General features: G+C 35.4%; 1 protein-coding gene across 1 annotated transcript; it reads right to left on the bottom strand.

Annotated features, from left to right (window-relative positions):
* Positions 1 to 9019: 9019 nt before the first annotated feature.
* LOC123565432 (uncharacterized) lies at positions 9020 to 15817 on the bottom strand. Its single transcript, XM_053549091.1, is given in 7 exon segments — positions 9020 to 12310; positions 13188 to 13306; positions 14151 to 14222; positions 14225 to 14259; positions 14625 to 14746; positions 15191 to 15450; positions 15655 to 15817. Coding segments are annotated over 7 exon segments (1542 nt in total). The 3' UTR covers positions 9020 to 11539.
* Between the last annotated feature and the right edge of the window lie 11853 nt (positions 15818 to 27670).

Raw genomic sequence — 27670 nt, 5'->3', positions numbered from 1 at the left:
CAGTTATATCGTTATTAAACAGTATAGCTTCTACTTCATCCATAATTATATTTCCGAAAATATCTCTGCATTAACATCATTTTTTCTTGATCACAGCTAAACGCTTGTTTGAAATGTTCAAACCACTGACTAGAAGTAATATTTGGAGTATGACTCCCACTACCTACATTACTCCTGAGCTTATTCGAAAACAATTTAGAATTTTTGACAGGAAGTTCATATAGACACTGTTTTGTATACATTTTTTCTTTTCCTTACATAATGCTTTATATTGTTTTTTACAGCCCATGTATAAATTAAGGTCATTAATATTTTTCTATATAGAGGATTGCACAGTATGTTGTGGTATCAGTTTCCTACAGACACAATTTCTAGTTTATTTTTAAAAATTGAATACTTCCTTCAATAGCTATTTAGCACTATCCAAAAGCAATTCAAGACGTTAGGCTGATGATCGAATATTTATGATAAGACAAAGTTAAACACAAGCACAAAATTAACAAATGATTCAATCATATACTAGGAATATCACTTAAAGCTAAGAAGCAAACTTTTCAGCTGTAACTATATTTTCTATTAAATAAATGCATAATATCTCAGCGAAATTGTAAAGAAAACATGTTAACCTTTATGGAAAAATGTATTTCTACTTAGAACTACTCACCACAGAAACTATTTGTTACAATCAAAACATTGTTTCAATAATAAGCTATAATCCCTTTCCGAAATGTTATCAATAAAAATTAGAATATAAATTAAAAACTTTAGTAAAACATATCACTTTATTAGTGCAAACATTATTTTATGTTTCATATAATTTCAAAAAACCTTCGTATTATTTCACTGCCTTTCTTTCCATTAATAATTCATTCATGCACAATAGTGTATGTTAAATATCCTAATCCGTAAAATGACAGAGAGCTGTGGATCAAATTTTTATTATTCTACTGTCACTGTCGCTTACGCTAGCCTGCATATTTAAAGCCAATCTCTGACAACAGCGTCAGGGAGTCCACTCTTTGGCTCAGAGGCTAGAGCATTGCACTAGCTCCCGAGCGACCCAGGTTCGAATCTCACCGCAGGCATGGTTTTATCGTCATAAAATGCAATGCTCTTTGATTTATTACGGCTAAGAATTTTAAATACATAGTCCAGGTTGAACATGAACGCACCGAAATAATATACAATTGAAGCCTATTTCAGTTAGAAATCACCTAACAGTACATCTCCCTACTTTGTAACGTTTTTCTATAACAAACAAACAAGAAAAGGTTATTGATTCTGATCAATCAATGGCTTGACTTAAGCTTTAAATCATGGATAAAGCAGGTTTTGCTAGAGTTATCCTACAGTAAAACGCATGATTTTGACGTTTTCTTGGTTTCCATTTCCTTAGGTTCCACCTTTTGTTTATTATCAGTTTTAGTACTTTCGACATTTTCAGACTTCGGTTTAGCTGTCTCCTGTTCCTTTGCTTTTTCAGTGCCGGTCAATGCTTCAGGTTTACCTGATCCTGATTTTTCTGATTGCTTACTTTCTTCTTTTTCTTTGCTCTGATGACCTTTAACGTCTTCTGCTATTTTGTTGCTCTGATTGCTAGTTGAATTCGCTTCAGATTTTGGTTTACTTGTTTCATTTTCTTTTGCTTTCGCAGTCGCGGATAATGCTTTAGGTTTGTCAGATCCTGGTTTTCCAGATTTATTGCTTTTACCTGTACCGTTCTCTTTTGGCTGTTTAGGACCTTCGTCCATTTTATCTGGTATATATATCTTCAATTTTCCGATCAATTCTTCGACTTTTGGTCCATTCCATTTTGTCTGAATATCTGCGTCGCGGTAGACATTGATGTAAAGCAGTTCCGTGAAAATCATGCTCATTGGACCGTCTGGGGGCCACGTCATTTGTTCTAGTAACAGAGGTATAATCGGTCTCTTCAACACATCAGCCAGGCTCACTTCTCGTCTACAATTTGCTGACAGGGCGTACTTCGGTGTAACACACGACACAACAACTTTACATCCTCTCATTCCACGATCTATTTTATCGTACAGAGAGTCTCCCCCACCCATCTGAAAGATGTCCATCCAAACTGTGTAACCAAGGGAAACCAATCTTTCATACAATGCTTTAACCTGTGGTTGTCTCTCCCACTGGTAGGACAGGAAGATCAGTGGCGAAACATCAGTGCTTGGCTCATTCTGATGAAAATAAAGAAACTATTATATCAATGAATCTATCGCCATTATCATTTTCTTTGTCTATAGTGTAAATTCTCCAAATGTTAAGTTTCCTAATTTATGTAAAGTATTTTGAATATTTTGATGGCTGTGCTTTAACATTAGCGAATGAGCGATCTCAAAGTTGGGGGCGGTTACGGCGGAGCGGCCAGCTAAACCTACCTAGAACATTTCTGAACAACAAAAGACGTTCTTCAGAATCATATCAAATCCCTATCAGTTCTTCTACATGCTCTCTAAAACTGGCTTTTTTTCTTTATCTACTGCTGTTTCTAAGAAAAATAACAAGCATATGGTTGCACCCTACCCGCAAACCCAACCCTAACCCCCCACTCTGGCCCTCCATTCTCTACGCCTCTTGTTTATTCATTAATCATACTTATCAGTAAACTTGACTGCAAAAGGACTTCCGTTAAAATAACAATTTACATCGGTAACGTTTATTACCGTGTCTCCTTTGTTGCCCGTTGTGTTCTTAGTACCGCTGGCAATTTTGATATCTTTTACAACTGGATTCCACCAATTCGAATAAACTGAAATGAATAAACAACCTATCACGATAGAGACTTAGAAGAAATGATAATAAAAGTAATAATAATAAACACTATTTAACGAGGGAACACATTTGAAGAAACCAGTCTTCCGTGAGGTGCTAAACAATTGCATACATTCACACAAAATATATTACGAAAATAAACAATTTATCACTAAGAAAAGAATTTATCTCAAGAGCTGCTAGCTACCAGAAAATGTGCGCCATTGTAGGTGTAAGGTAAGGTTTTACGGAAACTGCATTTTGTGTGTTTACTTTTGAAGGGCATTCCAAATAATCAAACCTGAGTAATTTAACTAAATGTTTTTAACCAAATCTTAGGAAGTAATATCACAGGTTTCGTGTTTATTATTTATTATTTAAACCATGGAACAAGCTGTTTAAATTGACCTATTACTTGAATTACTTATGAATATGGTTAAAGTAATTAAATTCAGTTGATATAATAGTGTTGAAAGAAAGCTGCATTTGATAAATAATAATAATAATAATAAAGTTATATTTTATTAAGATATTCATATTTCAATTTGAAATCAACAACAAATAGTTCAATTTTATATGAACAAAACATCCTATTACAGATTAAGTACACAAAAATGTTTAACATTTAGTGATTAAAGACTTAAATGTTCGATTTGTTTGTAAGTATGAAATACAATTTTTAAAGTTGTAAAGGCAACAAACTAATAAGTGCTTGCAACCTCAAAAACATACATTTCTTTTGTAAAGACAGAATTGAATTTGTAATATATTATTTTAGTTGCATTAACTAAATACAACAACAACAGCACCATTTATTCAATGAATCGTATTTTAACGTTGTTAATATATCATATTTAATGTTAATAAAATGAGCTTTCAACAAATTCAGACCTGGTTTGATCAGTTTCGGATCAGGAAGTGCATAAAAGTTCATTTGCATCAACAGTTCCTGGAATTTAGCAATCGGCCAGTACCTCTGGTCGTCTGTTTCCTCACCATTCCTGTAAGGGAAGCAACCGTATGCCACAAATGTCATATGTTTGGGAAAAAAACTATGTATTAACAGCAAATTTATCATGTTCGACCGACATGTTTTTATATATATTTGAACAAGAACCACCTAAATTTTAGACTTAAAAAGAAACTTAACACTGCTGTTTTACAAACCCAGTGAAAATGACTATCTAACCTAAACTGTTCCCACGTTTAGATTTAAAGTAACATCTATACAGCAATATTGCCTGTTGATAAAGTTACCTATGTTTGATGTGCTTCTTTCATCAAAAACCTCTATTGTAATAGCAAAAATAGCAATTAGACATGTCTAACATTCTAATGAAAAGTGACGCTTGTTTACCTCTGAAAGAACCGGATAAATAAATATTCGCTGAAGATTGGTCTCATAGATCCTTTTGGTGGCCAAGCCATCTTTTCCATCAGTAATGGTATAATTGGCTTTCCTAGGTTTACTGATAGGTTTACCTGTATATACATTAAACACTTTACTACCTTGACAATCCTACTGCGTTTTTTTCACTTAAGCAATTAATACCCCCAATAGTTGAAAAATTTCTCTTTTGTAGTTTAGTTTGTATTATTATAAGGATTTATCCAGTCTGTTGGTATTTGGATAATTGTCAGTTTGTAACAGTATTGTAGCTTTCTAATGATAGATACTAATTTGTTCCTTCTTTATAGTTAATGTAGAGGACCCGTAATAACATAAAAACGTTTTCATTTCAGTCAATGGGACATTCTTTGGACGTACATATTGTTTTCGGTAAAAACCGGAGAATGCCGAAATCACAAACGGAAAATACATAATTTGCTGATTGCGGGTCTACTAGGTTAACAAACAATGTCTGAAAATGGAGGCAAAGGCCAAATGTCAAAAGTATTCTCGAATGGTATCACGTGAAAGTTCTACCTCCCTGTTGCAGTTTGGTGACTGTGCATATTTCTCCGTCGTGCAACAAAAGATAACTTTAGCAGCTCTGATACCACTGTCAATTTTGTTGAATAGTTTGTCACCGCCTCTCATCTGACCAATATCCATCCAACATTCATACCCCGCCATGTTTAGGTGTTGCTTCAAGAGTTTCACCTCATTTTGAACTCCCCACTGATAGCTGAGAAATATCGGGGGAGGTGAAAGATATTCAAATTCTTCATCTTCCATAACATCTTCTGCAATATAAATTCAAGATTTAAAATTAAGATCAGAAGCTGTTGAAATACAGCATCTACTGATACCTTATAAGTGCAGCTCAGCAACTATTGCAGTACAACATAAACTGGTACCATATACTCACATCTAAGCAGCTGTTGCAGTACAACATTTACTGATACCGCATACACACATCTAAGCAGCTGTTGAAGTACAACATTTACTGATACCACATACACACCTAAGCAGCTGTTGAAGTACAACATTTACTGATACCACATACACACATCTAAGCAGCTGTTGAAGCACAACATTTACTGATACCATATATACACATCTAAACAGCTGTTGAAGTACATTGAAGTACAGCATTTACTGATACCATATATACACATCTTAGCAGCTGTTGCAGTACAACATTTACTGATACCACATACACACATCTAAGCAGTTGTTGAAGTACAACATTTACTGATACCATATATACACATCTAAGCAGCTGTTGAAGTACATTGAAGTACAGCATTTACTGATACCATATATACACATCTAAGCAGCTGTTGCAGTACAACATTTACTGATACCACATACACACATCAAAGCAGCTGTTGAAGAACAACATTTACTGGTACCACATACACACATTTAAGCAGCTGTTGAAGTACAACATTTACTGATACCATATACATACATCTAAGCAGCTGTTGCAGTACAGCATTTATTGGTACCACATACACACATCTAAGCAGTTGTTGCAGTACAGCGTTTACTGGTACCACATACACATATCTAAGCAGCTATTGCAGTACAACATTTACTGGTACCACATACACATCTAAGCAGCTGTTGCAGTACAACATTTACTGGTACCGCATACACACATCTAAGCAGCTTTGCAGTACAACATTTACTGATACCACATACATACATCTAACAGCTGTTGAAGTACAACATTTGCTGTTACCACATACACACATCTAAGCAGCTGTTGCAGTACAACATTTACTGATACCGCATACACCTATCCAAGCAGCTGTTGCAGTACAACATTTACTGATACCGCATGTACACATCTAACCGAGCCTGTACCCTTTAAAACGTGTATCTTTAAATGGAATAAGAACAATTTTCAGGTACCAATTCGCTTGGATCGGTATTACACGTGGTTCATTATCCCATCATGTAAGAATCGGCGTTGAGAGTGATATCGGTCTACATTTCTACATTTCGAGATTTTTACTTTCAAATCTAATATCCATCGACATTTGTGCACAGCAGACATTCTTCTTTATGTCTGCTTTGATGTAAAAATAATCACCAGCTAAACCGAAGCGTTTCTTGCCTCTCATATGGCATCTTTTCAAACAAAACCTATTCTGTTTAGTAACAGTGGGATAAAAATAGCTATAAGTATTTGTAATTAAGGCAATATAGCTGGCCACCTGGCGCTTAGATGCAGCTGTGTTATTTTCATTTATGTACACCATACAAAAATCTTGAAAACGCTTGTCTGTACCTGAGTGACCTACAACAACAACAACTACTACTACTGGATGTTAACAATGATGTTTACCATCATCTGCTGTTGTCTCTTAATTATTGCCTGCCTTCAGAGGTCAAGGATGACTTAACAGACAGTCCCTGTAATAGCAAATATACAGTCGACACTCTCCCTCCACAGTCTTCATGCAAATTGTTGTTTCTACAAGTCTGTATGATTCTGTATGATTTGCCATATTACATCACTCGAGTTACATGTGCAACACATCGACTTGCCCTCCTCCTTATTGTTGGATAAGACTCAAACTCTGGACTGCATCCATGTGAAATTTGTGACTGTAAAGGTTGAGGATTTCGGCCAACGTGTCATTACCTGCAATGCATGTTACCAGTGGACCCACAAGTTAAGTTAATGGTTGACCACCAACGATTTCGATCATCTAGCCATGACTTCAGTGGCATAGTTTTAACTACGCTTTTGTAATACAAAACACTGACACTAAAAAGACATGCTCCACACCAAGTCACTCACCTAGACATGGCGTAAACATAAGCGACATGCATTTTTACTCCACATTTCCTTCTACTGGCTGTCCGGCAGCTGCCTCGTCTCCAAAACAAACAATAGCAAATAAGCGTAAAGATGAAATATAATTCCGTATTGTAATTGAATTTTCAGAGCATCCACAAGCAAGGTAAAATATTTATGTTTAAATAGAGTCTGTGTCCCCTGATTTTTGGTACTGAAACATAGCTGACCTGCGGCATCAGCTCATCGAAATTCTTCAGCCCCACGTTGGGTTACAATGATTATAGGAACGGCCGTAAATTGGACGCACATGGTGGTGTACTAGCAGGGGTGAAAAACAATTCGGAATTCTCTAATAATATCTCAAGCAGTAATTTTGAATTTATCTCCGGAACCCTCCAGCTTCTAAGAAAAGCAGATGGTCATTGGTGCAAATTACAGCCACCTGATCATGTGGATGATGAATACTTGTCCAGCACCTATGAAGAGATTTCAACACTCAGATCTGCACACAAGAAAGCTGTTATGATGATTACTGGTGAGTTCCCGGACATTAATCAAAAATAAAAATTCTACCTAGCCATTTACAGTGGAGTTCTTTTTCCAGCGGTGTTATTTTTCCACTATGCGTCAGGATAACCGGTTATCCAGTGTGATATTGTAGGGAATCTTTGAACATATAACGATCGTTTTCAGACCAGAAGTTGTAATGTAAGCCGTGTTCATTCCTTAACAGAATGTCCAATTGAATTGCAGGGATAGGCTTCATAACAATAGAAATAAATGAAAAATACTACCAACCCATTTACAGTGTGGTTATTTGTCTTTCGAGCGTCAGGATAGCCGATTATCAGGTGTAAGCTGTAAAGTTAAAATATAAATACTCGAAATAATGTTGTTTTTTTTTTTTTAAAGAAATGCGAAAACAACTTATTTGGTATGTAGTCACTAAAATGTGGATATTTGTTTAACATACTCTCTTGTTCTAGCAGCCCTTTGCCTTGGGATTTAGTATAGTTGTTTGAAATATAAATGTTTCAAAAACAATTCCTTCCAAATAAAATAAGGGAACTTCTCCATTACGTGTTATATATTTTAAATGCTTTTGCATCAAATATTTTAAGAGCTATTAGTGGGAGACGTGCCGTGTAGATAAGTGTCTGATAAAATTGTCCGAAACGTTTATCAAACTGTTTGTTACACTTGAATATTCGCGTGTAGAATTTCAGATTTAGGATCTTCAATGACATTTTGAACGACTAACTTTTGTGTTTCCTTATTGAAGTAAATATTTAAATTGAACATGTAACTATACCAGTTCATGTATGAAATGAAAACCTCTCCAATAAAATATAATGTCTTAAGATAACGTTCCGGTTTTAAAATCTTGAATTTCAGTACAGACTTTGTATTTATAATATAGAGAGTTTATTTTATCGGCTATTTATAGTATAAATTACTCGTATTAAATGCTAAATCTTCAAATACTTCCAGATACTTATAATCAAAGAAGTTTATAAGCTCAACCTCCGAAACAAAACAGTATAAGTTGCTGCTTAAATAACAGCATGATCTTAATTGTTGTTCTTTTCCAAATGAAGCAAAAAAGTAGTTGTTTTGAAAAGGTAGAGAGCAAAATTGAACGACTGGACGCTACTTTCAAAGGGAAACTAGAAACTGAGAGACGTCATAGGTATAAAATTGCAGATATTGATTCATTGAATCAAAAGTAACATGGAATTATTAATTTGCTAAAATACAAATACAAAAATTTACTGAATTTGTTGTAATTCAAACTAACCGTAACATCATTCAAAACGAATATTTGACACTAAGTTAAAACTAGTTAAAACAAACAATGTTCTTTTGGGGTTCTTCCTTTATTTTGATACCTTTATACGGGATGAGAATTTGATAGCAATCATGGCAAAAATGACGAAGGTCTTGGCTAAATACGCAATTTACGCTTTAATCAATACGTGTCTGTCACTATCATCATTATAATGGGCTGAAAAAAATGAAAGAAATTCATACAAACAAGAAACAATAAATTCAACTTTGATAAAATTTTATGTTTCACTGAGCTATGTTAATAATTTGAAATTGATGAAAACAGTGTATCACACAAAAACATAAAAAATAACTAGAAATACAGGAAATGCATTTGGCACGGTACATTATTAAATGACATATCGTGACATTTCATAAGCAGCTAAATCGATCGCTACAAGTGTATCCACCGGGATAAAACCGGGAGGAAGTCGAATTTGTAGAGTTTTTTTCATCAATATACAATAAATCATATACTATCTCTTATTGAATAAAATCGAAAATCTATTTAGAAATGAACTAGTATATGGATCTAGTTTCGGAAAACTGACCAACACGTGATCAGTTTGACACTCTTTAGGCAGGCAGTGTAACAAAAAATACAAACTTCTAGTATGAAGTATCTATCTTAGATATATGTGTACCTAACTGCATCAAAGTATGTAGACTAAAAAAATTTTAAATATCATTTTTAGAAAAAATGTTATTTGAGCTGAAAAAAAAAAATGATCCCGGGTAAAATATTTGAAAAAAATGGAGACAACTCCGCTATGACTTAGATGTAAATGTAGGCTTTGGTGGCTATTGGCCTAGTACCCCATGCAAACTACACACTTTTCCTCTGTGCAGGTAAAAGGCATGCATAATTGCCACACATATTAGCAATCTGAATAGAAAACTGTGTAAAGATCAAAAAAGTTAATGTCCTGGGGAAAGAGTGATATTTTCTGCGGTGATATTTGTCAACAAACAGACGATTTTTTTGAAAAAGTCAAAACTCATTGAATTTCACAAGGTAAAATTTGTTGAAAAGGCTACTGCTGGAAAGAGAACAATCTCTACTATTTCTATAACATGAACAGGATTAGGATTAACAAACGGTGTTCGCTAAACAATTTCACTATTTAAACAGAGTGTGTCCCTTGTGTAAAGATGGCTTAGGGTAAGTCTCTACTTTAGGTGTTTTCCCCACTTCTTCACAAAAGACAGTTTTCGTTTTCAATCTCATTTTTATGCTCCACACACATCTATGGGGACATATAGCGTTGCTGCTGTCCGTACGTACGTACGTCCGTCCGAAATTATGTGTGTTCAAATCCACCAACAATATCAGCCTGATTTGCTTCAGAATTTCACAGATCATAAAGATAGATTTTTTCTGTGACTATTTTACCACAGTTATGGCCCTTTGAGAGTTTTTGCTATATAGAATATAGAGAAAAATCTTTCGTGTCAAACTCCTACCATAGTATTAGCCTGATTTGCTTTAAACTTTCACAGATGAACAAGCTTGAGGTTTAGTTTACCAAAAAGGATGGAATTTTTCAGTGACTATTTTACCTTGATAGTTTTTGATAATATGCAATAAAGAGAAAAAAAATGTGTGACCAACTCCTCCCAGACTATTAGACTGATTTGCTTCACACTTTCACAGGTGCACAAGATTGATGTGCAGATAACCATAAAGAAAGGAAATTTTTCTCTGAATAGTTTTACTGCAGTTATGACCCTTTGACACAGTTTGCTATATAGAAGATTGCACAGTATGTTGGTGTATCCGTGTCTAATTTATTTTTAAGTATTGAATACTTCTTTCAGTAGCTATTTAGCACTATCCAAACGCAGTTCAAGACATTAGGCTGATAATCTAATATAGCAAAAAATCAACAAATGATTAAATCATATACCAGGAATATCACTTAAAGCTACGAAGCAAACTTTTCAGCTGTAACTATATTTTCTACTAAGTACATGTATAAAATCTCAGCGAAATTGTAAAGAAAACATGTTAACATTTATGGAAAGAAGTTTAAAAGTATTTCTACTTAGAACTGCTAACCACTGGAACTAGTAGTTACAATCAAAAATTGTTTCAACAATAAGCTATAATAATCCTTTTCCAGAATGATAATAATGAAATATAAATTAAAAGGTGTGAGTAAAACATGTCAACTTATTAGTAAAAACATTATTTTATGTTTTATATAATTTCAAAAATCCTTCATATTTGCTCTGCTTTTCTCTCCAAAATAAGTCATTTATGCACAATAGTGCATGTTAAATATTCTAATTTTTAAAATGACAGAGAGCTGTGGATCAATTTTTTATTATTCTACTGTTACTGTCGCTTACGCTATCCTGCAGATTTAAAGCCAATCTCTGACAACAGCGTCAGGGATCTACTTTTTGGCTCAAAGGTTAGAGCACTGGACTAGCCCCCGAGCGACCTGGGTTCGAATTTCACTGCAGCAGGTTGTTTTATCGTCATAAAATACTATGCTCCTTGATTTATTACAGATAAAAATCGTAAGACTATAAATACAAAGACCAAGTTGAACATGAACTCACTGAAATGATATACAATTGAAGTCTATTTAAGTTAGAAATCACCTAACAGTACATCTCCCTACTTTGTAACGTTTTTCTATAACAAACAAAGAAGAAAAGGTTATCATTTCTGGTCAATCAATGATCTAACTTATGCTTTAATCACGGATAAAGCAATATTTACTATAGTTATCCTACAGTAAAACGCATGATTTTGACGTTTTCTTGGTTTCCATTTCCTTAGGTTCTGTCTTTTGTTCGTTATCAGTTTTAGTATTTTTGACATTTTCAGACTGCGTGGCAGATTTTTCAGCTTCCGGTTTAGCTGTCTCCTGTTCTTTTGCTTTTTCAGTGCTCTGATTGCTGGTTGAATTCGCTTCAGATTTTGGTTTACTTGTTTCATTTTCTTTTGCTTTTGCAGTCGCGGATAATGCTTTAGGTTTGCCAGTTCCTGGTTTTCCAGATACATTGCTTTTACCTGTACCGTTCTCTTTGGATTGTTTAGACCCTTCGTCCATTTTATCTGGTATATATATCTTCAATTTTCCAATCAATTCTTCGACCTTTGGTCCAGTCCACTTCGTTTGAATGTCTGCGTCGCGGTAGACATTGATGTAAAGCAGTTCCGTGAAAATTATGCTCATTGGACCGTCTGGGGGCCACGTCATTTGTTCTAGTAACAGAGGTATAATCGGCCTCTTCAACGCATCAGCCAGGCTCACTTCTCGTCTACAATTTGCTGACAGGGCGTACTTCGGTGTAACACACGACACAACTACTTTACATCCTCTCATTCCACGATCTATTTTATCGTACAGAGAATCTCCCCCACCCATCTGAAAGATGTCCATCCAGACGGTGTGACCAAGGGAAACCAAGCGCTCATACAATACTTTAACCTGTGGTTGTCTCCCCCACTGGTAGGACAGGAAAATCAGTGGCGAAACATCAGTGCTTGGCTCATTCTGATGAAAATAAAGAAAATATTATATCAATGAATCTATCGCCATTATCATTTTCTTTGCATATAGTGGAAATTCTTCAAATGTTAAGTTTCCTTATCTATGTAACGTATATTTAATATTTTGATGGCTGTACTTTAACATTAGCAAATGAGCGATCTCAAAGTGTTGGGAGGGGGCGGTTACGGCGGAGCGGCCAGCTAAACCTACTTAGAACATTTCTGAACAACAAAAGACGTTCTTCAGAAATTATATCAAATCCCTATCAGCTCTACATGCACTCTAAAATTGACTTGTTTTTCTTTATCTACTACTGTTGCTAAGAAAATAAGAAGCATATGGTTGCACCCCACACTCAAAATGAGCCCCACCCTGACCTTCCATTCTCTACGCCTATGTTTAATGATCCAGTGTTTTAAATTTCCTCTTGTTTATGCTTAACAATACTTAACAAATAATCAAGGCCCTCGAGTGGTTTATCGTCTAGTTTACCACGGTTCAGAGTTCAAATACGTAGGAATTGAACCAGGAGGGCGTTAGCCCGAGTGATTAAATACTGAATCATCTGAACGATGAATCGTGGTAAATCAAACAATAAATCACAAGAAGGTCTTGATTGTTTTCATTCTGACATGCTCATTGACATATTTTAAAAAATATTATGCTGGACTTCATTTACCCGAGAAGTAATGTACCGGACGTCAAGCGGCAATACGACCTCATAATTGACGTCATTATGCTCTCTTACCGGTCCGCGCGTCAACCGTTGTTTATCACAGAATATACAGAGCTTGCTTTAATTATTTGTTTCACTTGAAATCAAATCGAGCCATGTTAGAATTATCAGGAAACTTGACTGCAAACGGACTTCGTAATTTACATCGATAACGTTTATTAACGCGGCTGTGTTGTTGCTCGTTGTGTTCTTAGTACCGCTGGCATTTTTGTTTTTGTCAATTTTGATATCTTCTACAATTGGATTCCACCAATTCGAATAAACTGAAATGAATAAAACCCTATCACCATAGAGACTTAGAAGAAATGATAATAAACGTAATAATGATAAACATTATTTAACGAGGGAACACATTTGAAGAAGCAAGTCTTCTACGAGGTGCTAAAAATTGCATACATTAACACAAAATATATTACAAAATTAAACAATTTATCCCTAAGAAAAGAATTTATCTCAAGAGCTGCTGGCTACCAGAAAATGTGCGCCATTGTAGGTGTAAGGTAGGGTTTTTACGGACACAGCATTTTGTATGTACTTTTGAAGGGCGTTCCAAATAGTCAAACGTGAATAACTAAATGTCTTTAACCATGTCTTAGGAAGTAATTTAACAGGTTCCTTGGTTATTATTTAGTATTAAGACCATGGAAAATCTGTTTAAATTGACCTATGTCTTAAATTACCTATGAATATGACTGGAGTAATTAAATTCCGTTGATACAATAGTGTTGAAAGAAAGCTGCATTCCACAATTGGATGAAGAATAATAATAATACAGTTAAAATTTGAAATAAATAAGTATCGTTTAATTTAAAATAAAAAAAAAAACACGATATGACAGACAAGGTACTCAAAATTGTTTAACATTCAGTGATTAAAGCCTTAAACGTTCGAATTGTTTGTAAGTATGAAATATCATTTTTAAAGTTGTAAACGCAACAAACTAATAAGTGCATGCAACCCTAAAAACTCACATTTCTCTTGTAAAGAAAGAGCTGAATTTGTAATATATGTAACAACAACACCACCATTTATTCAATGAATCGTATTTTAACGTTGTTAACATGACATATTTAATGTTAATAAAATTTGCTTTCAACAAATTCAGACCTGGTTTGATCAGTTTCGGATCAGGAACTGCATAAAAGTTCATTTGCATCAACAGTTCCTGGAATTTAGCAACGGCCAGTACCTCTGGTCATCTGTTTCCTAACCATTCCTGTATGAGAAGCAACCGTATGCCACAAATGTCATATGTTTGGGAAAAAATTAAACTATGTATTAACAGCAAATATACTAGTATCATGTTCGACCGACATGTTTTTATATATATTTGAACAAGAACCACCTAAAATTTAGACTTAAAAAGAAACTTAACACTGCTGTTTTACAAACCCAATGAAAATGACTATCTAACCTAAACTGTTCCCACGTTTAGATTTAAAGTAACATCTATACAGCAATGTTGCCTGTTGATAAAGTTACCTATGTCTGATGTGTTTATTTCATCAAAAACCTCTATTGTAATAACAAAAATAGCAATTAGACATGTCTAACATTCTAATGAAAAGTGACGCTTGTTACTGAAAGAACCGGATAAATAAATATTCGCTGAAGATTGGTCCCATAGATCCTTTTGGTGGCCAAGCCATCTTTTCCATCAGTAATGGTATAATTGGCTTTCCTAGGTTTACTGATAGGTTTACCTGTATATACATTAAACACTTTACTACCTTGACAATCCTACTGCGTTTTTTTCACTTAAGCAATTAATACCCCTAATAGTTGAAAAATTTCTCTTTTGTAGTTAAGTTTGTATTATTATAAGGATTTATCAAGTCTGTTGGTATTTGGATAATTGTCAGTTTGTAACAGTATTGTAGTTTTCTAATGATAGATACTAATTTGTTCCTTCTTTATAGTTAATGTAGAGGACCCGTAATAACATGATAACGTTTTCATTTCAGTCAATGGGACATTCTTTGGACGTACATATTGTTTCCGGTAAAAACCGGAGAATGCCGAAATCACAAACGGAAATACATAATTTGCTGATTGTGGGTCTACTAGGTTAACAAACAATGTCTGAAAATGGAGGCAAAGGCCAAATGTCAAAAGTATTCTCGAATGGTATCAAGTGAAAGTTCTACCTCCCTGTTGCAGTTTGGTGACTGTGCATTTTTCTCCGTCGTGCAACAAATGATAACTTTAGCAGCTCTGATACCACTGTCAATTTTGTTGAATAGTTTGTCACCGCCTCTCATCTGACCAATATCCATCCAACATTCATACCACGCCATGTTTAGGTGTTGCTTCAAGAGTTTCACCTCATTTTGAACTCCCCACTGATAGCTGAGAAATATCGGGGGAGGTGAAGGATATTCAAATTCTTCATCTTCCACAACATCTTCTGCAATATAAATTCAAGATTTAAAATTAAGATCAGAAGCTGTTGAAATACAGCATCTACTGATACCTTATAAGCGCAGCTCAGCAACTATTGCAGTACAACATAAACTGGTACCATATACTCACATCTAAGCAGCTGTTGCAGTATAACATTTACTGATACCGCATACACACATCTAAGCAGCTGTTGAAGTACAACATTTACTGATACCGCATACACACATCCAAGCAGCTGTTGCAGTACAACATTTACTGATACCACATACACACATCCAAGCAGCTGTTGAAGTACAACATTTACTGATACCAAATATACACATCCAAGCAGCTGTTGCAGTACATTGAAGTACAGCATTTACTGATACCATATATACACATCTAAGCAGCTGTTGCAGTACTACATTTACTGATACCACATACACACATCAAAGCAGCTGTTGAAGAACAACATTTACTGATACCACATACACACATCCAAGCAGCTGTTGAAGTACAACATTTACTGATACCAAATATACACATCCAAGCAGCTGTTGCAGTACATTGAAGTACAGCATTTACTGATACCACATACACACATCTAAGCAGCTGTTGAAGTACATTGAAGTACAGCATTTACTGATACCATATATACACATCTAAGCAGCTGTTGCAGTACTACATTTACTGATACCACATACACACATCAAAGCAGCTGTTGAAGAACAACATTTACTGGTACCACATACACACATTTAAGCAGCTGTTGAAGTACAACATTTACTGATACCATATACATACATCTAAGCAGCTGTTGCAGTACAGCATTTACTGGTACCACATACACATATCTAAGCAGCTATTTCAGTACAACATTTACTGGTACCACATACACATCTAAGCAGCTGTTGCAGTACAACATTTACTGGTACCGCATACACACATCTAAGCAGCTGTTGCAGTACAACATTTACTGATACCACATACATACATCTAACAGCTGTTGAAGTACAACATTTACTGATACCACATACACACATCTAAGCAGCTGTTGCAGTACAACATTTACTGGTACCGCATACACCTATCCAAGCAGCTGTTGCAGTACAACATTTACTTATACCGCATGTACACATCTAAACGAGCCTGTACCCTTTAAAACTTGTATCTTTAAATGGAATAAGAACAATTTTCAGGTACCAATTCGCTTGGATCGGTATTACACGTGGTCCATTATCCCATCATGTAAGAATCGGCGTTGAGAGTGATATCGGTCTACATTTCTACATTTCGAGATTTTTACTTTCAAATCTAATATCCATCGACATTTGTGCACAGCAGACATTCTTCTTTATGTCTACTTCGATGTAAAAATAATCACCAGCTAAACCGAAGCGTTTCTTGCCTCTCCAATGGCATCTTTTCAAACAAAACCTTCACCATGTTTCAAAAATAAGGTTGGTCAAGTTTCAAACACGAAATATTCTGTTTAGTAACAGTGGGATAAAAATAGCTTTAAGTATTTGTAATTAAGGCAATATAGCTGGCCACCTGGCGCTTAGATGCAGCTGTGTTATTTTCATTTATGTACACCATACAAAAATCTTGAAAACACTTGTCTGTACCTGAGTGACCTACAACAACAACAACTACTACTACTACTGGATGTTAACAATGATGTTTACCATCATCTGCTGTTGTCTCTTAATTATTGCCTGCCTTCAGAGGTCAAGGATGGTTTAACAGACAATCCCTGTAATAGCAACTATACAGTCGACACTCCCCCTCCACAGTCTTCATGCAAATTGTTATTTCTACAAGTCTGTATGGTTCTGTATGATTTGCCATATTACATCACTCGAGTTACATGTGCAACACATCGACTTGCCCTCCTCCTTATTGCTGGATTAGACTCAAACTCTGGACTGCCTCCAGGTGAAATTTGTGACTGTAAGGTTGAGGACTTCGGTCAACGTGCCATTACCTGCAATGCATGTTACCAGTGGACCCACAAGTTAAGTTTTTGGTTGACCACCAAAGATTTCGATCATCTAGCCAAGACTTCAGTGGCATAGTTTTAACTACGCTTTTGTAATACAAAACACTGACACTGAGAAGACATGCTCCACACCAAGTCACTCACTTAGACATGGCGTAAACACAAGCCCCACGTTGGGTTACAATGTTTATAGAAGGGCCGTAAATTGGACGCACATGGTGGTGTACTAATGGCGGTGAAGAACAATTTTGAATTCTCTAATGTTACCTCAAGCAGTAATTTTGAATTTATCTCCGGAACCCTCCAGCTTCTTAGAAAAGCAGATGGTCATTGGTGCAAATTACAGGCCACCTGATCATGTGGACGATGAATACTTGTCCAGCACCTACGAAGAGATTTCAACACTCAGATCTGCACACAAGAAAGTTGTTATGATGATTACTTGTGAGTTCAAAATCCCGGACATTAATCAATAAATATTCTACCTACCCATTTACAGTGGAGTTCTTTTTCCAGCGGTGTATATTTTTCCACTATACGTCAGGATACCCGGTTAACCAGTGTGAAATTGTAGGGAATCTTTGAACATATAACGATCGTTTTCAGACCAGAAGTTGTAATGTAAGCCGTGTTCACTCCTTAACAAAATGTCCAGTTGAATTGCAGGGATAGACTTCGTAACAATAGAAATAAATGGAAAATACTACCTACTCATTTACAGCGAGGTTATTTGTCTTTCGGGCGTTAGGATAGCCGATTATCCGGTGTAAGCTGTTAAGGGAAAATATAAATACTCGGAATAATGTTTTTTTAAAGAAATGCGAAAACAAGTTATTTGGTATGTAGTCACTAAAATGTGGATATTTGTTTAACATACTCTCTTGTTCTTAGTAGACCTTTGCCTTGGGATTTAGTATAGTTGTTTGAAATATAAATGTTTCAAAAACAATTCCTTCCAAATAAAATAAAGGAACTTCTCAATTACGTGTTATATGTTTTAAATGCTTTTGCATCAAATATTTTAAGAGATATTAGTGGGAGACGTGACCGTGTAGATAAGTGTCTGATAAAATTGTCCGAAACGTTTATCAAACTGTTTGTTACACTGGAATATTCGCGTGTATAATTTCAGATTTAGGATCTTCAATGACATTTTGAACGACTAGCTTTTATGTTTCGCTCGAGGTCCTTATTGAAGTAAAGAATGAAATTCAGCATGTAATTATACCAGTTCATGTATGAAATGAAAACCTCTCCAATAAAATATAATGTCTTAAGTTAACGTTCCGGTTATAAAATCTTGAATTTCAGTACAGATTTTGTATTTATAATATAGGGAGTTTATTGTATCGTCTAATAATAGTATAAATTACTCGTATTAAATGTTAAATCTTCAAATACTTCCAGATACTTATAATAAAAGAAGTTTATAACCTCAACCTCCGAAACAAAACAGTATAAGTTGCTACTTAAATAACAGCATGATCTTAATTTTTGTTCTTTTCCAGATGTAGCAACAGAGTAGTTGTTTTGAAAAGGTAGAGGAAACATTGAACAACTGTATGCTACTTCCAAAGAGAAACCAGAAACGGTCCCAAAACGATTACGTCATAAAGACACCCGTTGAGTTATACATATTTCTAACAATTTCAGTTTCTACTGATTATCAGAATTTTTACGCAAACCAGGCAAAGCTTTTCAAATGCAGCTGTAATAAAAAAACCAGGAGACGGTAAAAATGTAGATATTGATACATTGAACAATAGTATCATAGATCTATTAATTTGCTAAAATACAAATACAAAAATTTATAGTCACTTAATTTGTTTTAATTCAAACTAACGGTTACATCATGCAATGCGTACATACATTTGACACTAAGATAGTTAAAACAAACGATTTTCGTTTGGGTTCTTCCTGTATTTTCGATACCTTTGTACGGGTTGAGGATTTGATAGCAATGGCAAAAAAGACGGAGGTCTTAGCTAAAAATGCAATTAGCTTTAATCAATATGTGCATGTCACTATCATCATAATAATAATGAACAAATGAAATAGATTCATGCAAACAAGTAACACTAAATTCCACTTTGATAAGATTTATTGTTTCGCTGAGCTATGTTAATAATTTTCAACTGATCAAAAAAGTATATCACATAAAAAACAGCTATAAATACAGGAAATGTATTTGGCACAGTACAGTATTAAATGACACATCGTGATCTAAATCGATCGCTACAAGTGTATCCACCGGGATAAAACCGGGAAAAAGTCGAATTTGTAAAATGTTTCTTTATCATCAAAATACAATAAATCATATAATATTACTTGTCGCACAAATTAGAAATAAACTAGTATATGGATCTAGTTTCGGAAAACCGACCAACATTTTATCAGCATGACACTCTTTTGGAGTGTTTCTTTCCATTTGACCAAGACCGTTTTCGTTTTCAATCTCATTTTTGTATGCCCCCACACATTTATGTGAGGGGCATGTAGCGTTGCTGCTGTCCGTACGTACGTCCGTCCGAAATCTTGTGTCCAACTCCTCCCACACTATTTAGCCTGATTTGCTTCATAATTTCACAAATCAACAAGCTTGATGTGTAGTTCACCGTAAAGGAAGGAATTGTTCTGTGATTATTTTTACCTTGATAGTTTTTGCTATATAGAATCTAGAGAAAAAAATGTGTGCCCAACTCCTCCTAGACAATTAGCCTGATTTGCTTCAAATTTTACAGATGAACAAGCTTGAGGTGTAGATTACCATAAAGGAAGGAATGTTTTCTGTAAATATTTTAATGCAATTTGATTTGGGAATTCCATTCATGTGTCCCGCCAGCGCTTCGCTTAGTGACTTGCAGCTATATAAGTTCAAGATATATCTTCTGAAAAAAAGAGAAAAAGGTCCGTATTCCTTAATTGTCGAAACATTCATAACACGAGTTTCATGTGTACAGTTCCTTATTTATCTGAAGTAAGAACAGCAGGATTTTGGGGTAGGTAGGTTTATAGTTTCCCGTTTGGTGGGTCCCACTGACTTCTACTGTTGTTTTAGCAGGGTCGGTCGTTTGTAGAAACTTCTTTTAACAAGGTAGCGGAGTTTAAAGGCTACAGTCAATGAATTAAAGAAGTAGGGCTGCAACACTTTTAATGTATTGGTGTCATGATTAAGTCGTGACATCAATACATTGTATCAAAGAAGTATAAAATACATATGCGCAGTTTGGGAACACCGGGAGCGCATTTACGTACACAGTGATTTTGTAGTTACTGTTGAATAAACATGGATTTAGAAAACATCGTCTGCTACTGATTAAGTCATACCTAAGAGAGTCCGTCACCAGTGCCTTTGGTTAGGCTGCGTTGACCTACTCTCCATTGTTCTCATTGTTCATGGTGCACAGACATTGACGTACCCAGGTTACCCTCCATTTTTCTCATTACATCGTCTGCTCAGATTCTAGATCGGAGATATATTTTACTACTTTATTACATGTTAAACCTAGCTCTTTTGTGTAGAAAAAGATCTGAGGAGATGCACATAACTACCTATGGGAGTCAAGTCATGATCACGTGACTGATACACGTGATGGAAACACTAATATTGTATAGGTAGACATCAGGAAATACATACTTTTACTTTCATTTTACCAAACAGCTTCAACTTTTTGAAGCATATAGCGTAGCTTAAAAACAGCAGCAGAATTCTTTACAATCGAGCATCAATACAGCTGATATCTGTCATGCAAATAGCCTTTACTAGACGGGAAAATTGCACTGTATATTAATATGGACTACAATTGAGTAGACCACGGTGGCATATCCGGCGAATAACTACCTTCATTCGTTTAATACAGGTTCCTTTGAAAGTGAAGGCTACATACACACTTCTTCGCAGAATAACATGTATTTCTTCAGATTATAGTTTGTTAACGGTTTCAACCTTTCTGTGCTTTCAGCGCTTTGATTATCATAGAGTTCTAGTTTAATTTTCACCTTAAATTAAAGCAAACGTGTTCAGTGATTTTTTTTACTTAAACTTTGAAGTTAAGTAGGTTGTAGCATTCTCTAGATCAAGGTTTTTTATTACCTTCTATAGTCAGTTATTTATTGTAAAAATGTTTTTTTAACCAAAGTGGAAAATATCAGGTAAATGAAAATGCAGCTTTCTAAAAGGTCAGGAAGAATTCTCGATGTCATTTGTCAGACATACCTTGTAAATATATAATATCATTACATAATTAATACTGATATTTCTTTTGTTGCACTTTGCGGACTTATATCTGTAACCCCTGTAAATGCGCACTACGTAAGCGCTCAGGCCCTTTTCGCACACCATACCTATAGTTCGGACTATGTTATAGATGTTCGTAGTTATGCATGATGACATAGAATATGTCACCGAAAATTGTGACACGAATATACTGATAACTTTTCCCACTTTAGTCTTTTAATTAAAGTAACAGTTCAGCACTTCATGGTTTTAATGTATTGTCACATTGGAAAAAAGTTTGTTTTACAGTTACTTCGAAATTCCTCAGAAATCATATCTTGTACCCCACCCACCTAATTCATAATTTCAAAATAGCATAGTCCTTAAATCACATTTAGGGGAAATCCATTATAAATTTGTTAACACCATCTTTAAGTTTCCAGTGTTAGTAAGTTCCCCAAACTTTTACTTATTGAAACAACTACATTATGTCCATAAATAACGTGAGCAAAGATAAACACGTCTACCCTTCACGACCGTCACCTATAATGATAGACAGCATTTTCCGTGTCATTACATAAACTCCATTTGTGATTTTAGCATTATCTAGTTGTTCTGAAAAAAGCCTGCGACTGATATAGCTAAAACATGGCAAAATAGAATACAAGGAATACGTGTTCAGACAAATTGCCAGAATAATTATAGGAATACTTCCAAGTTGTGACATTTTCCTGCAGAGCAGCTGAAAGATACATTTCTGAGACTTGAATGGTTAATATTAAACAATATATCATTAATTCCATTCAAAGCCTTTCTCAAGAGAGTAGATTAAAACTCCAGTCAATAGCAAAGTGAACATGAATTATAAGAAAATACAGATGTAAATTATAGTATACATGTCAGAAGACTATAGGTATCGCACAGTAATAAGGCGCTTTGAAATGTGAACAAACAAAATAAATAGCATAAATTTAAGTCAAAACACACCGTTTACGCCATAAATAGTAATTCCTTGTTGGCTGAGCGGTAACGGTATCCGTTTTTCGTCGGGAGTTCGAATCCCGGACCCGTAAAATAGTATTTTGAAAAGTGTATTTAATTTATTTTTTTTCATTCATACGAATCATAGAAAACAACACAAGTTTTTAATCTAATACTGACTTGTTCACTAACTTAAATGCCACTGTTTTACTGTCACACGTATAATCGTGTTTAGATTCGCTTCATCTAAATTATGATCTCATGTTTTAAGGCTTTCGAGAATGAATTAGAAACAAGAGAAAAACAAACTTACACAAAGTATATACATTAAATTCAAAATAAATAAATCAATAAATAAAAATAAGAAACGACGGATGTATCACTACAAAATAATTACTCGTTCGCCCACTGAACCTACTGCGCCATCAAGCCAACTATTGATCTTATTTCCACTATCTTTTGTTTTAAAAGAGATTGCTAAGTACCGATTGTTTATTTACATGTTGATTCACCAAAAGGGTAGGAACGTATACGTGTATATGGTGGCATATTTCTGCAAACCACATATCCACTTATTTATGCAGACAGTTTTCTCTAAAAATGTCACATATCCAGTTATTATCTGGCAAGTGGCAAAATTGTGTGTTATCCAGATAATTAAGTTAACAGGACAAAACTGCCTGTTAGTGCCCACTTCTGCCATCAACATGTTCACATAACTAAGTGGTTATTGTGAAAGTTTTTATGATATCCAATTAATATTCGTATCCAAATTGGCGATTAACGGTTAGACTTTTCGTCCCCTACACGGAATTGTCACGGTATAGAATATTGAAACGGGCAGAAAATATATAGGCGGCCCGGTAGCTCAGTCGGTAGAGCTTTGGAAAGGTATTCCGGGGCCTCTGGTTCGAGTCCCGGTCTGGCTGCACATTTTCCTTATCCTGTGACATTTGACGCCCAACATGGGATCGTGACGGCATTACACTTGTTAGTTTCCGACGCCTGTGATAGCTTGATTTACACAGTACCTGCTGAAATTCGAGGACGAATTTCATAATGGTGGGGAAATATGTCACGGTATAGAACTTGAATATTGAAACAGGGAGAAAACGTGTAGGCGGTCGGGTAGTTTAGTCGGTAGATTACCGGAACGGTATTCCGAGGCCCCGGGTTCGAGTCTCGGTCTGCCTTTACATTTTTCTCACCCTTAGACAGAATGAATGAGTGTATAACCACCTTATCCCCTACCACCACTCCTAATGATTTATGCCTATAGATAGGATTTGGAATTATAAATTTGCATAATTGTTATGCCCCTTTATGTATTTTCATTTGTTCCGTAATCACACCCTATAAACGACTGTATTCCCCCTCTTCCTCTTGCGAGTGATCAAAACAATAAACAGACGCGCGGACGGTAAGAAATTGTCTTGAGATTAATTATTTTGCTTTACATTGTATGTGTATTTAAGTTTAACGATAAGTCTAACATAAACATGTGTATATGGTGATATATTAGATGAAACTGACAGGTAATGTTTACAAAATGCTGCCAAAATGTTGACTGATCACACTCATTGCATGAAAATTCACTCGACCAAGTCACGAAACTGATGAATAACACGTCAAATTGATTTGTAATCCAATAATCCATGATGTTTTCTGATATAAGCATGCATACTTGATAAATATAATTATGTAAATAAGATGTTTCATATCTGTTGCGATTTTGAATGAAAATAATTTTTATCTAGTCGGTCAAAAAACATTCACTGTATGCCGACTTGCCAATTTTTTTATCCGTATTTGCGAGTGATACTGTATTCCATTTTGCGACTACAGTAGGCGATTTATGTCCTTTAAAGGCGTAAATGAAATAAAAATGCATACAAAATTGTCTCTATTGATCAGTCGTCATGTATATATTGTCATTTAATGTCGAACCCCTCGTGCTATGCTTGTATTAATCCATTGGAGGTGGGGGTGGAGGGTCTGTGACTCGCTATCCTACTTAATTATGTAATGAATTGAATGCTTCAGCATCGTTTACATGCAAGTATTCCGTGTTGGTTTTACACACATATACCATCATAAAGTACAGAATTAGAAACTGAAAGTATACACAGGGTCCCTACTATGTCATGCAAGAAATTATCCGTCGATTCCCTATGGAAATCACGCAAAGAAATGTTACCTGACGATTTCAAAATATCGATGAGATGAGACAGAAGGGGACTAATAGTTTCATGTTAAATTTCGTGTGTTTATGGCAAATACAATGACAAAACTAAAATAGAGTTGTTTACTGTGCGACTCTGTCAAGAAAGCGATCCACAAAGGGTTAGTTGATTAAATCTGGCGCTGTTTCACTACAAATCATCCCATTTACTGTTCATATTTTCAAAGCTTATTAATTCAATGGGTTGAAATTCTAAAAAATATGGTCTTGTGTGCGACACCTCGTCTCATGGTCTCATGATGGTGAACATTTGTGCCAAGTTATTTCAGAATCTTCTGATGCATAACGAAGTTATGGCACGGACACGCAAAACACACCCTGTTTCACCTTTAAGTGTCACTTTAAAAAGAAAAGGAAATGAATAAGACGGACATTAAGTAGATATTGCCGATATTTGTGTGTAAACCTTGAGAGAGGTAGGTGTAAAAATATTGAAGTAATTGCACGACCAGATTTATGAGGACACATATACAAACAGACCGAACAGACAGACCGCATGGTGACTCCTTATTCGTTTTGCAAGAGCTTGCTCAAAGATAGATGATTTTAATGACAGGATTCTTCATATCACCAAGGAATTGTTACAACAGGGTTACCGTTATCATAAGCTACGGAAAGCTTTAGGTAAATTTTACTACAGGTCGTCGCAATTGTTAGAAAAATACAATACGAACCTAAAAACACTTCTAAAACTTGGACTTACACACCCGGAATATTATGGAGATGTACTTTATATAACATTTGGAAAATTAAAAATAGTGCTTATTTTAATCAAATATTTGTAAAATTGGTTAAGAAGTTGACCAAAAGAGGATACGATGCGGAAATCGTGAAGCACAGTGTATGTTTAGTGATTGGCCCCTCTACAGTTAATCGCTACGCTTTCATATTTGATGGTGCAATGACTCCATGATGCTTTTCTCCTGAACCCTGCATACAATGGACGGTGAGAGTTGATTTTCACTTTAGCAGTTTTCTTAGTCCTGCCTGTAAAAGTTAGGCTCTTGGTGCTCTGACTTCAGACAAGTTGTTGAGTACATTGGCCTAATTATACCTTAGATTTACCTTAATTTTATGTTTTACTTTATTAATCTGTTATTTTTGCGGTAATGTTAGAGCCTTTCTCAGCGGGTATTTTATTTACATTGTGTTCTCTATCTTGTTGAAAATAGGGTAAGTGCGAGGTTGGCATGCCCTAAACGCATTTAAACACCCCAGTTTCCTTTATATAGGTTACTGACCGTTCCAAGACGATGCCCCTATTTTCAACTGATTTTTCTGTCTGTCTTGTATTGTCTATTGCGTATGTTTTCTTGTTTGTTGTATGCGTTTATTCCTCCTCCTTACTCCCCCTATTGCCCCCTCTTTTCCCCTTGCATTGGCGCTACTTCTTGCATCCCTCCTCTTTACTTTGAATTAGTTTTCGTGGCTCAACTTTTTTCAGGCTGACGGAATCCTAAGGGGGTACACAATCGTTATTTTCCTGCTTATATGGGTGGGTTTGTGTGATTGTGAGTCTAAGATGGTGCCCTGCTGTTTACTATGTTACTTAGTTTGGTATAGTTGTGTGTTTGATTTTGATAAATGAGTGCCCGCGCTTTTGTCGTTTACGTTGTGGTGTGACTGTTATTAAGGAACGTAGCATTCCCTTTGTATTTTCATCCTTGTTTTTCTTTCCCCTTCAAATTCCCCCCCCCCCCCCCACCCCGTCCCACCCCACCATTTTACCACTTCCTCCCCCTCTATCTATATTTCACATAAAGTAATATGTACTTGTTAGATGTTTGAAAAGCAACCCGTCTGTAATATTTTTCCATTCGGCTTCTTTTTGTTGTGGGCCTACTTTGCTAATGCGTGGCTCTGAGGCTGTGTATTAGGTGTTCTGTGCTTCCGAGAAATCTACCCTTACCTATTATCCTATATACCACCTTCCTTCAAACTTTGTTTGCCGGTTATAATTATGAAGAAAGACTACAGGAGCTTAGGAAACATCGATATTTTATACGTAAGTCAGTCGCAAACAGGCATACAGTCTTTTTCCGAAAGTCGCAAGCACTTGCACGGTACTAAAGCAAGCATGCATACAGTCAGGTAATCACACCGAATCTTCTTTCATTGACGGTTATAAACAAATTGGAGATTTTAGCAATGATTTTATTTTATTTTACCAAACTAGTATTTTTTCTTTATCCATGAAACAGTGGAATTGACATGCTGGTCATTCTTTAAGCAAGAAAATGTGTACTTTTGACGCAGACAATGTACAATTTATGGACAAAATCAGTGATCAACCGAGTTTTTTGCTACAATTCTATCTGTAATCAGACTGACACATTATGTAAAGAAACAAATCATGTTCAGCTTCAAATAAAATATAAATATACGTACCTTCAAAGCAAATCAGTCACTTTAAAATGATGTTTTTCAACTTTAAGCTGTTAGTTGATTGTTTTGATCACTCGCAAGAGGAAGAGGGGGGGGGGGGGTACAGTCGTTTATAGTTTGTGGTAATGATAGGGAACGATTACGGGATATTGCCAATCATAACTGACTAATGACAAAAATCAAGATACCTAGTTAGTGAATATGTGGATGGCAGTAGTGGGCACTAACAGGCAGTTTTGTTTTGTTGAGATATTTAAGTGGATAACAAGTAGTTTTTGTCACTAACCAGATAATAACTGAATAAGTGACATTTTTACAAACATTTTCGAGATAAATAAGTGGATATGTGGTTGGCAGAAATATGCCACCATACGTGTATTACATAGTAAAGCAGTATAAGTTTACGTTTATTCTAAGCG

This window comes from Mercenaria mercenaria, chromosome 8 (assembly GCF_021730395.1).
Source record: "Mercenaria mercenaria strain notata chromosome 8, MADL_Memer_1, whole genome shotgun sequence".
NCBI lineage: Eukaryota > Metazoa > Mollusca > Bivalvia > Venerida > Veneridae > Mercenaria > Mercenaria mercenaria.
The sequence above is the reverse complement of the archived record's forward strand: the minus strand, read 5'-3'. Positions and strand labels throughout refer to the sequence as shown.